At 40.1% G+C, this 13,311-nt stretch overlaps 1 protein-coding gene across 4 annotated transcripts in view; it reads right to left on the minus strand.

Moving 5' to 3' along the window:
- rxraa (retinoid X receptor, alpha a) overlaps positions 1 to 13,311 on the minus strand; it is a 74,083-nt gene that overhangs the window by 13,192 nt on the left and 47,580 nt on the right. The window contains exons 4-6 of one of the 4 annotated variants that reach the window (XM_088282218.1): positions 6,972 to 7,131; positions 6,277 to 6,456; positions 2,073 to 2,257 (exon numbers count right to left, since the gene is read on the minus strand). In XM_088282218.1, coding sequence (XP_088138344.1) covers positions 2,073 to 2,257; positions 6,277 to 6,456; positions 6,972 to 7,131 — 525 coding nt within the window. The remainder of the gene's footprint in view (positions 1 to 2,072; positions 2,258 to 6,276; positions 6,457 to 6,971; positions 7,132 to 13,311) is intronic. The other 3 variants (XM_088282220.1, XM_088282219.1, XM_088282221.1) reach the window with 3 other exon arrangements.

Raw genomic sequence — 13,311 nt, forward strand, 5'->3', positions numbered from 1 at the left:
AAGTGCTTTACATGGAGTATTACATAAAATAACAATAATTAAATAAAGACACAGAAAGCAGCAAGGGACCCATAAAGGAACCCTGCGGAACACCATATGACAGAAAGGCAGAGCGGCACTCAGCGCAACCTACTCTAATCCAAAAAGTCCCGCCAGCCAAAGAAGAATAAGAATACTTTGGTCCACCGTATCAAACGCTGCAGGTATATTCAACAATACAAGACACACATAGTCTCCAGAGTCGTCTGCCAGAAAGATATCGTTAAAAACTGGGAACAAAGCTGTCTCTGTGCAAAGCAACATCTTGACACCTGATTGGAAAAATACTATTCAGAATTAAATTCATTGGCGCACTTTTTTTCTGCCACCCTACAAAGATATTATTCTATAAAAAGGCTCGGCTAAGTTACCGGTACATGGACGGGACTCATATTGAAAGACTCCAAGCTTGGTAAGGTTTGGTAAGAGCGCTATTAAATTTCCATTTTAACTGCACTCACCTCTTTTGTACACATGTGCGACCATAAAGAATAGTACCATGTAACTTTAAATAGCATGTGCTGTTCATAAAAGTTTTATGACGCTATAAGTGAAGTTTCACTTTATGTACTCTGTGCAACGCAGCATGAATGTGAACAATAGGACCACTCCAAACTTGGTAACTACCTTTTCTATACAGCTAAATTAAGTTGAAAAATTCTCTAAGTAAAAAAAAACTCAAATTAAACCAGAAAAAAAAAAGATAAATGGAGTCTTTTGGTAACCTCACCTCATCGGAGAAAAAAAACCCATTTAATTTGAAATGAAAGTGAACAAAAGCATTACAACAATATATGTCTTTGAAAAACCACAGTATTTAGAAAATAAAACATTGATAAGGTTTATTCGTTTAATTTTTTTCAAGTTCGGCGGGCCGGATTAAAACGTTTAACACGCCGCATGTGGCCCCCGGGCCGTAGTTTGCCCACACTTGCTCTGAGTTAACACTTTCTAATAATGTGAGACTACATGGAATGGCACGCGCGATGCATTCAGGTCAACCCAAGCAGGAGCCGTTCGTTCCATTATGCTTCGTAACACGAAAACTGTGCAGTCTTAAAAATCAAATTGGGGTAATGAATCCAAAATTACGTCCGGTTTAGCATCCTTTTATCATGTTGTTTACCGCCACCTACACTGTCGCTGCAGCGCAGTTACTAATCAACCTGAAAATGCATACATGTTCCTCGGTTGTTGTGCAAAGGCAAAACAACAATATGCCACAGGAACCCGATGTACCTCCGATGTCGGTGGAAAAAAAAAAAAAAAAGGCCAAAACACGCTAAGTGAATGAGTGAGTCAGAGTGTCTGAGCTGACAACGCTCATCTCCCACATGTCTATCTGGCCTCCGAAAATAGCTCCATTTACTCACATAACAGCCTCCACATCTCCACTTTCACTTCACAGGACATTTCCCTCCCCCGAAGCAGATGAATCCCAGAAGAAGCCCTCCGTTTTTTTTTTTTTTTTTGCAAACCCACCCCTCCCCGCCAACCTTCTTCTTCAGCCTCACCTTCCCTCTCGCCTCCGATGTTTCTCATGCTCCAGCACAATTCCTGGGAAAACGGAGACGATGTGGGGATGCTTTCAAGGACAGTCTGCCTGTTGTATTATTCATCACTTTTCGTCTCCGCTGTGTCAAAGACAGCCCACGTGGCCAGCTGTTGCGGCAAGTGAGGGGAGCTCGTACAAGGTGAGCGAGGAGAACGAACGCTCCCGATCGCAAGCACTTCTTGTCAAAGAAACTCGAAAGAGGAGCTACTCAGACCAAATGTGAACATCTTTAAGAGCAGATGTCAGGATGCGAGTGGGCTTTCCAAACCGATTGAACAATTATTTTTGCAATCCACTTTGAGATTCTTAATGACATCATCGAAAAGTTCACATTTTTAAACCAAGAAAGAAAATAAAGACCTCCATGAAACTACACCGTAGAGTTATAAATGAGTCCTCCGTGGATATTAGTAGGGTACGAGTAATGATTTGTTATACATATCAACACAATTAAAAAGAAAAAAAAAAGCAAACTCACTGAATTGGATGGAACCCCGAGGTTGGTGTCGATGTAGGTTTCGGTTTTGGGTTCCACCGCCTGCTCGGCTTCCAGGATCTTCTCCACGGGCATGTCCTCGTTGGCGCAGCTGGTCGACTCCACCTCTCTCTCATTCTTTTCCTTGGCTCGCTGGCGCTCCTCCTGAACGGCTGCATGTAATAACACTGGTTTCGGTCACTACTGCTGTTTATTTTTTTGTAAGCATTTATTAAAAACAGAAAAATGCATTACAAGGTCAAAATGATATTATACACCCCTCTTAAAGTATGACGGCCTCACTTGATGAGTAAAGATGGACTTGCTTAATTATTAGGGCTGGGAAAAAATATCGTTTTGGGATGTATTGCGATAGTATTGAGGTAGTATCGATAATTTTGATATCATGTTGAGGTCTGGAGTTTTTTTGTGTTACTGGGACGGTTTATGCACATTTCAATTGTGGCACTTGAATAAATGTCATAGGGTACATTTAGTTAAAACTTTGGAAGCACATATCTGTCTTATGTGTACATATATAATATTTAAGTATCACAATCCGTATCGGATCGGCACCCAAATATCGGAATCCGTACCAGATTGTAACAAAAGTGTGATTATAATTATTATGATATTTTATTTTATTTTTTCTTCTTTTTTTTTTTTTACAGATGCTGCCTTTGATAACAGAAGAGTCAGACATATAGCGTCTCAGTAGGATTACAATTCGGCCTTTGTGGTGAACAACAGTGCTAAATGTTTCATTTGTTCAACCAGAATTTGAGGCAATCTATCAAGAATAACAGTTAAAAAAAAAAGTTAACAAGCTGGTGCGATTGTCCCCGTAATTGCGGCAAAAAGATAGCAGAAGTACTTTTTCCCGTGTTTCACAGCAACTTGGACAGAACGTTACATATAGTGCAGCACGTGTGTAAAAGGGCCTTGAGTGTATACAGTATCTCTGAACCCACAATTGCGAGCAAACACATCCAAGTGAGTTCAGTCATCAATCATTGCTTCAAAATCGTACAACACTTCAGATCTACACTCGGCACGCAGCATTGTGGGAATGCTCAAGGACTTATCTCTTTCCTTTCAAAGCAATGCGATTTTCATGCGGTCCTCCATGACAAACAGGCGCCTTTTATTCTCAAATCATTTATAAGCACATAAACAATAGTACGGTCTTGTCACTGACGTGTGGTCGCCAAGCAGTCTCCGTTTCAGTACAACACAAATCAATCAAGACTTGGGTTTGAACATCCTTTTTTTCTTTTTACATGTCGCACACAGCAACCGGTTAGAGCATAACTGTAGAGGTTCTGTCATTTGATTGGCTTGGCGAGGAGACACAGGAAATGGTTTGTGTGTGCTCAGCAGACACCGGGACTCAATGTGGCTAAGGCAAGAAAAACCGCAACTCCACCCTTGAGTAGAGAGTGGAAAAGATGCAAAAGTGTGTGTGTAGTTTTTTTTTTTTTTTTAAAGTAAAATTAACTTGAGTAAAAATACCACTTGGCTGTTTTAAAGTTGATTCTGCATCGGTTTATAAAAAGGTTCGACCAAATCACATTGCGTCAGTGTGATTTTGAGCAATTTGCAGTCCGCATGCATGCTTCCACACACACCTGGAAAAGTGACCTGCCGCGCGCCCGCTACACACGGTGGCGAGTTTGCAGAATGATCTGTTTTCATACGTTTCTGTGGTCACGATGAGGGGGTAGCGGCGGTTGTTCGAGGAGGAGAAGGAAAGGGGCCCCACTTTAGAGGATCTGCTGTCTGGCGGGTGGAGGTCAGCCCAAGGGTAAAATACTTGTGTTGGAGTCAAAGAGAGGTGAAGAGGGCTGAAATCATGTTAACTTTACTCTCCACCCTCCTCCTCCTCCTCCTCTTCTTCTCTCCTGACTGCAAGAGTATAAATTTATATAATCCTGTTCCTCTTTCTGCGGATTCACTTAGCCTTTTGGGCTACTCCTGCCTTGTTCTGCAACGACTACCCTCAGGGTGGAGGAGGGCGACTTAGGTAGCGCCGTGAGTGAGCCAAGTGATAGTAAATGATAATATCCTTGAACCAGTCCGTCACCGGTGGAGGGGAGGCCAAGTAAAGGTCAACGCAAACTGGCCCTGGAGAGAAAGTGTTGAAGTGACGCTCTCAGGTGCACACACACATATGCGCTTGGTTAACACCCTTCAACGTCTTTAATCATCGCCTCCTGCCCGTGTGTGTTGCTCACTCTGTGTATATCTGTATTTGGTCACAGCGGTGGCCATAATTGCAAGAGTGATTGGTGCTTTCGATGTGCGAAACAGCACTGCCCAGAGCGTTAATACTTTTAACACTCACACGAGGTGTTAAAAGTCACACCTTCGTGTCTGTGAGCAAGCGCCGCCCAACTCTCCATGGTTTTATATTTACTGGAGGTGATCTAGTTTTTGATTTCAAGTTCCAAATTCAGGGTCAGGGAACAAAAGAACCATCTGCTACAAGTCTTTGAACAGAAATTGTTTGAAATGATCCCCTTGGAGAAAATCACAAAACACTTTGTGTGGCAGTACCAGACGTGTACCAATTGCCTGTCCTCCTATCTTTGTCAGGCTTCATCTTGTTGAATAAAATGCACTCTCTAAGTGCATGCCAGGACAGTACACAATAAAAATAGTTGGGTTTGACACAACACAATTTGAAGTAAAAAAAAAAATGGACCGATCCACTACTTGGGTCAATTTGATCCAACAGAAAAAAACTCCCATAAAATTGGGCTATTTTGAAAAAAAAATAAATAAATAAAAAAAAAAAAAACACAAAATTGGGCTATTTTGAAAAAAAAAAAAAATTAAAAAAAAAAACAAAACACAAAATTGGGCTATTTTGAAAAAAATAAATAAATAAATAATTAAATAAAAAAATAAAAAAACAAACACAAAATTGGGCTATTTTGTAAAAAACAATTTTTTTTTTAAAACCCACACAAATAACAATAACAAACAAAAAAAATCCAATCAGTGCATCGGTCCATTTTTTTTAAGCAAAATTCTGTTAATTTTAACCTAACCCTTTTTAAAGTTCATATAACAGAAACATTACGCACTACTGCTCCAAACAATTTCCAAGCTTCTAAGAATAATCAGCAGGGCTGTGACTGCAAAAACACAGAAAATGTAATACAAGGAGAGGTTCACACGCCCCCTTTTCTGTTTTCATATCTCCAATCAACATAACATCTCTCCCTCAGGACATCCTATTCTCATAAACTCTACAGAGTTTCCATATCCAGCAAACCATGGGCTCCAAAAGCACAAATCAAAATTTTTCCCCAAAGTATTGCATGAAGCAGAACACTTTATAGTTGCGGCAAATGTGATTACGATAAAATGCTTTTATCAGCTCTTGAAGAAATATAAATAAAATAAAATAACTCCTAATCATGCATATGGTTTAAGATGTACTTCATGGTGTCAAATGTTATACATCCTTGCAATAGTTGACCAAAAGTGGAATATCTGTCTTTTATCTTGGATTAATTCCCAAGACAAACATTAGCCGCGACCGCGTGATTTGATCTCTGATACGCCCTGATGGAATCGAATCAACCATGTGGTCGATTACACACCATTACTATGTATGCAAAATGTGCCGTTCGGTTCGTCAAGAGTCGAGCCGGATAAATGAATAGTAAACAGCTGTGTTCAGAAACTGTTAGCACACTACGCACGACGAAATATCATCAAATTAAATTTTAAAGTTTGTCTTAAAACAGTTTACCTTAAACCGACAATGTGCAGCGTCGCCGGAAGTAATTATGGCTTAACTTTGACTTTGCACAATAACATCAACAGGGACCTTTGGTTATAATGCACCGGAAGATTCTTGTTAAGATAAGCCAATTTTAGGAGACAAATTTAAAACTTGATCGTAATTATAAGCCATCGTTCCAAAGCGCCGTCTGAATCGTCCGGTTAAATTTGCGTGTAGAGCACGTTCGTCTTACCGTCTGCAGCTTGATATTCATTCTTATTGTTATTCTTCTCTTTTGTATTTAAAAAAAAACAATAAAAATAATCAAATTTAAAAAAATTATAAAAAATAATATATATATATATATATATATATAAAATCTATTTATTTATTTATTTATTTTTATTTATTTATATCACAGTAAGTGAGGGGGGAGGTAAGTGAGACTATCCTCAACGGTATGTGCTGTACCTTCTCTCTTCATGCCCATGGCTAAACACTTTTGGTAGCGGCAGTATTGGCACCGGTTCCTCTGGCGTTTGTCAATGACGCAGTCCTTGTTGTCGCGACACGTGTAGGTGAGGTCTTTGCGCACGGTCCTTTTGAAGAAACCTTTGCAGCCCTCACAGCTGTATACGCCGTAGTGTTTACCTGGAGATAGTGAGACAGAAATGTGGGGTTTGTCAATAGGACTGATCATTTCCTGACACATAAGCAAAGCCAGTTAACACCAAAATGAAAAGGATGGCGGAGAGAAAATAATTTTTTTTGGACTAATTAATCACAAAAATTATTGCAGTTAATCCCATTTTTCCACTACTATTTTTTGAGTTAACTGAGTTAAAAAATCATAAATTCATTAATCTCCAGGGTTAACACTTTAACTTCGACAGCCCTAATATATATATATCTATATATATATATATATAAAACAGTTTGTTTTCCTTCCACTCACACTTCCAATTCCATCATTTTGACTTCACTTTATGCGTGAGATGCTCGTCTAAATTTGCCACTCGCTCGCATTTAGACCTGTTGCCAAGAGCGCAAGTGAGCATGCAATTCGGCATCCACTATTTTGGGATCGCAAAGCAGGTATTTCCTGCATGTAATTTTACGTGCGCATAATGATACACATCAAGCATGTCATCATTACAGCTGCTTACCTGAGGAGCGGTCCCCACAGATGGCACAGATGTGTTTGGTGAGCGACAGCGCCGTGCCTGAGGGCTGAGCGGGCACTTTCATCATGCCGTTGAGGCCCAGCGGGGGCTTAATGTCCTCCGTGCTGCTGACCGAGTTCATCGGCGAGTTCAGCTGGAACATCAACATACACAAACACACACAGCAACAGGTCACAAAGCAGTCCTGCTGAACACAAAATACTTTTGTTCGCGCAAGTTAGCTGGTGGACCAGATACAGTTGCAAGCTTCGAGTTCGAAAAATCATGCAATTCGGAGTTCAAAGCAAATGTTCAATTTTGGAGTTTGTTGCAATCAAATCTTAATTGCATTACATTTAACTTTTTGTGGATTTGATGCCAATAGTTTTCTGAAACATGGCTGGTGGTAAAGTAAACGGTTCTGAGAGAAGAAGACTCTCCACCAAAGGTTAAGCTGACTGAGATCCGGAGAAGAACGCCGATAGGTTCATTTAACGACTGAGCAGAAATTTTGACTTAGTTCTGTTTCCAGATCTCACACGATTCCGCCATTGCAACTCATCATTCGAAAACTGTTTAACACACAAAATCCGTTTCGGGTAGCAGCGCATCTGGAAGTTTGAATCTTACTTTACTTTAAAGTGGACCACCCATTCGTCATGAAATTGAGCTTTGATATAAATGTCTTCACAAGGTGACCTCTCTTTGCCCTTTGCTAAGCGTAAAGTTAAAACTCATTGTAATTAGCCACAGACCCTCAAACACTAAATGTATGACATTGCAGGAGAAAAAATATATCAAAATCACAATTCTGTTGAGTAAAGTCAACCAACACAATAGCAGTTCTAGTTTTAACGTGAGAGATTTCACAAACATAAACAGACGCACGCGCCTTACATACTCTCTGATATAAATACTAATAAAATGGCAACAAAAATGATGCACAAGTCTAGACGTACACAGGACTTGCTCCCGGCATCACATTTCACATTTTTTAAGCTCTTAACTCTTCTTCGACAACTTCAGAGTTAGGAAAATAAATAAATAAATAAATAAAGCAGCACTGCCATGTACATTCTTGCTGGAAGCGATAATGTACGCTGTCTTCACAGATTTACATATTCCAAGCCAGATGCTTTACCGTCCGATCAAATGGAAAATTCCAGAGGACTTCTGCAACTTTTTATACTCATTTTCACAGAATTCAGCATGACATGTGTGCTGTCATGGGAACTTGAGTTGGACCTAGACTAGAAAATCAAAAGCTCATGTGGGTTTCAATATTTGGCTGCTTCAGTCGGTTGAAAAGTTTAAACCCCCCAAACACTTGCGAGAAACACACACACACGCACACACGCACGCACACGCACACCCCCACACGCGCGTAATGAGTTCATTACGCCATAGAGATTACAGTTTAAATATAACGCACTCTTTCATTAATTATTCCAAGAGATCAAATCTGTGAATTTCAAGGAATACGGCATCGGTGCCCTGTGACAACACGAGCTGTCACTGCAAACAAAACAAAGTCATTGTAAGGATGTTTTGCCGAGAGGCAAAGCAGCAATTAATGCAACCGCACAACTGCACTGATGTCAAAGAGTTCAGGTTACTTAACGTCTATTATGCGGCTAATAAAAAGGAACTGAGAAACTTTGTCAGTCTTGACAACCGGCCGGTACTATTACTATTATTATTATTACAGTGTTATTACTGTATGCCAATTTAGACACTAAAATTAAAAATAATTAAAAAAAAGATGTTGCCTGCAGGTGAGATTATGTGTGGCACTACCACAGAGGGCATTTGGCACAGTTTTCTCTTCACCATGCCAGCCTGATCACTTTTTTTTTTTTTAAACGTGTCAAATGCACCCCAAAAAAAAAAACAATGCACTGTGGTGTTTTATTTTATTTCATTACTTTAATAAAACAACACATGGTGCGATTGTCAAAGAGAGGAAACCGACAAAGCTATTGGCAATGACAGCCCCATTCAGCGACAGCAACTCTCCACGCTTCGCTTTTTCGCCACATCGATGAAAACCAATTAAATATTCTTTTTTTGGTTGGAAATCATCATTTTTTTTCAGTATTTTTCATAGGCTATGACATCTGTGACTTAGCGACGTCATTAACCTGCAATAAATATGTTGAATTACAGAAACTAGTAGCTGACTCATGCAAACTAGTTGCACAACCTCGCATCTTGCGTGCCAGTTCAGTAGCATTTGGACACCTCGACCAGTGTGCAGCAGGCCTAAGGCTAAGGGTCACCAACTCCGGTCCTCGAGAAATGAAATGATCAACTCATCACCTAGCTCTGCAAAAGCCTGATGATGATCCCGATCGTTTTGCTTCAGGTGTGCTGGAGGACATGCAGACAACGCAATCGCCTAACGACACAGCTGCATGAACTGTTCAGTACCAGTTTTTGTTAGAGAGTGCACGCCCACCCACATCTGAACATACTCAGAGATGCGCACATGCATGCGCGCACGCCAACACACACGCAGGCTTACCTCTCTTGAACGCTTATGTCTAGTCTTTTGCCCTGCAGCGCAGCGCTAACAGAGCCGTCTCCTCGGCTGGGATGGTTTCTATCAAACCCTCTGCTGCCTGACAGAAAAGACTCTTCCATTCACAATCTATTTTCAGTCAACTTGCAACTCAATCTCAACAGCGCTGCTCGGTGCTATGGGGTGGGCTGGCTGGGACCCCTTTCTCTCCCCCTCTTCAATCTGTGCTGATGGAGTCAAGTCTGGGGGATTAAAGTAGCTCAGGGCCGGGACTGGAAATAGAATACATGCTCCCTGATCACATACATGTGACCCCACAAAGAGAGGTATGCCAGCTGTGTGTACAGTCTTATCATCTTAGGAAATCCATTGACGATCCCATCTTACATATTGTATGCATCCGGGTTTTTTTCTTTTGCCGCGGAAATGGAATGCAGATTTTGAAACTTTTACTGACTTAGCGAGATAAACAAATTAGGGGCATTTAATCTTAAGGACTGGAAATGTAGGACATAGGACTCCCTGCAGTACAATGTGCAACATGAGTGGATGTAAATGCCCAAGATGAATCAGTTTCATGTGCAGGATGTGTTACGTAATTTGATGAGGAGAACATTTGGCTGGTACATCCAGTACAGTACATTGGCTGTCTATGTATACTTGTTGGTGTAACATTCATAGAGGTGATGTATGCGACAATATAATTATCTGTGCCACCGGCTGGATTGCCGAATCATTCAGGAAGGATGCAGTCCTTAAAACAAAAAGATTTTCTTGTAAAAGGATTAGAATAAATCACCAGCAAGTGATGCGGAATGCAATAGGGAATGAATGAACGAGGGAATCAAGAAAGAAAAAAAGAAAGAAAAGAATGAGCAAATGAATGGAAGAAAAGAAATAAATTCAAAACCAAAAAAAAAAAGGTGGGTGAGAAACTCTGGCAAGTACACAATATGGTATGCAATTTTTTTTTATTTATTTTTTTTTAAGGGGAGTGGCAAACTAGAGGTTGTGGGTTCGATCCCTGGCCATTGTGACCATGTCCAAGTATCTTTGAGCAAGATACTGAACCCCAAGTTGTTCCTACTGCTGTCATGAGTAGGTAGATGAGGTAAAAGTGTGAAAAGCGCTAATACATGTGATGTAACCGACAGTTACAATGAAATGCTTTTTTGCCAAATTTTGGCAAAACTGCAATGAAGAAACCAACCAAAAAAAAAAAAAAAAAAAAAAGAAAATCAAGTTAAACAACCCATAATTCCCAAAAATAAATTAAAACGACAAAACAACAACAACAACAAAGCTGTTTAATTTTCAACTCAGTCACAGCAATCGACACTGAAGGTTGAAAAGTAGGAACACCGTGCATGGCACTTCATATAACGGGCAATAATCTTGGCTGAGTCGCTCCTATAAACAATTAGTATGCAACGGAAAACACGTTGCAGAAAAAAAAAAATGAAAAGAGCCATCCCTGGAGTGAGGGGAAGAGAAAAGGGAAAAGAGTGGAGACAGTTGAGGCCTCTGCTTAAGAGGGGCTTAGTTTGATTCAGAGCACAGACTTTGCTCAGAAAGACACTTCAAAAGCAAACATCAAATCCGAGCGTACCACTCTTCAATACGTAAACTCTCTTGTGGAACTCCAGTTGCTTTCCAGTTCAAGGGCACCTTTTTTTAACTTAGTGAAAGTTTATCTCCACAGTATTAGGGTACGGCGAAGATCTACAGCGCTCTTGTAAAAAAAAATAAAAAAAAGAGGAAAGTTTTTCTTTGGATTTGTGAAAACTTCCTCATGCAGATAATGCTGTTAAAAATATCCTCCTTTGCAATGACCTGCAAAAAACTCACATTACTGACGGAGTGTATGTTTACATCAATAATGGCAATATTCAGATTTTGAACGGCCACGTATAAACACGCACAAATACCCAAATATGCTCATATTCCGGTTTTTGATAAGTCCCGCATATATTTAGTCATTCGGGATTCCTTCTTTGAAAGGAACATTGGGTTGTGCTCTGCGCATGCTCTATCCACAAGAAACCTTGGTCTTTCCAGTACAGGAAATACTTGTAAATTGAATATACTGATTTTTCCCGCGTTCTTTTTTTTGTCCCTACAGTGAAAATAACACAGTTTGTATATTGACATACACATATATGTGCGCATAACGGTCCGTGCGACCTACGGGCAACTGACCGGAACTACACAAAGCAGATGTGAACAATGAAACTCAAGCACAGTACTGAACCACTATTTAGGAGCAGGGAGGAAATCGATTATAATTTCTATTGGCATCGTCGCGGTTTAGATCGTGATACAGGAGTTGATCACAATTAACGTGCAGTATGCAGGAGTAACTGCCCGCCATACTGTAAATGTGCTTTTACACAAGCGCTGCAGAAATGACAAAACTTTATTGCCATAAATGTAGTAACAGCGTGGTAAACAAATGGGAAAAAATATCCCTATTAACAGGATAGCAGGATCTCTAAATGTCTTGAATTGCACTTTCTGAGCCATGTTACGATTCATGCTAAAACAAAGGAGGTAATAGCTTCAGAATGAACAAAAAATAATTGGTTGCATTGCATGGAGAAGCGTCTCCAATTTCCAAATCCTGGGCATGTGCAATGATGATGACCCGGACCAATAACCCCAGAGTCATTATCAAAAAGACAGCAGACTGGGGATTTGCAGAAAGCACATTACACCGAAACTGTGATCAGCAGCAGATCAGTCTGCCACATCTTTTTTTTTTTTTCTTGCCTCAAGGCATCCTTGCGCGTTTCATTTGGTTTTACCTACAATGAAAACAAAGATATTCCTCGTGATCTCATTACTATTTTTTAAATTTGTATATTTTATTATATTGTATATTTTTATTGTATTTATTATAAACATTATGCAGGAGCACACCGCAGATGTTACGATGTTCCCAACTTTACAATGCCAAGAATTCAAAGTAAGAAATACAAGAATGTTAAAACAGGACAACAGAGTAAGTGGAGAGGATCGGAAATCTCCTGTTGACAGGAGTCAACACCTAACCAGCTGCCTGCACGGAGGTGAGGACAGGGATAAGGTCATGATGTGACCTGACGATAACCCTGTGTCACCTTTCAGCCCTCACACCACAGGATGACCACTTCCTTCTTAAAGCAACTTACCGGTACCTTCACTATCCACCAAATTAGTGGTGGACCGACTAATAACTTTCTTCTTATCCCTAATTAGCGCGTGTGCTTGTGTGTGAGTCTAATCTAGACACGAATCAGCTGAAATGGAGGATTGGGTTTCACACAGGGGGGTGTTAATGGGCTCGCGCTTTTGTGGCCTTCGGGGTAAGATATTCACAATAAGACAACCTTTGGGATCAATTACACTTTTATATGTTTGCGACACACCTGTTTGAACAAAGCGTGCTTTGGCAAACCAGTGCAAATCAAGCGCCACGTGGGGGAAAACTTTTTTTTTTTTGTGATTACTTTCACAACATGGATGCTGAATAACAATTGCTCATATTCTTCATAATTTCGAAGCCTCATTTTCTATACTTGCAGATTTATTTCAACGTTTCATATTTGGTAGAACAAACAACACTCTTCTCTGAGCTATGTCAAATCAATGACATCATATCCATTAAAAATAACAAATAAAAAAGAAGGCTGATAAATGGCCAATTTGTTAATAAATATTCCAACTTCCATTAATTTGACACCCACTTTAAATGAAACGCTCCCTCTCCACGCTCCCATGCTGGGCCAGAAACTGTCGATTCCTCACAAGCAATGCTGGCAAAATGAGCTCCTCACTTTGTTG

Source organism: Idiotropiscis lumnitzeri, chromosome 18 (assembly GCF_059441095.1).
Source record: "Idiotropiscis lumnitzeri isolate Australia: NSW breed Sydney's pygmy pipehorse chromosome 18, RoL_Ilum_1.0, whole genome shotgun sequence".
NCBI lineage: Eukaryota > Metazoa > Chordata > Actinopteri > Syngnathiformes > Syngnathidae > Idiotropiscis > Idiotropiscis lumnitzeri.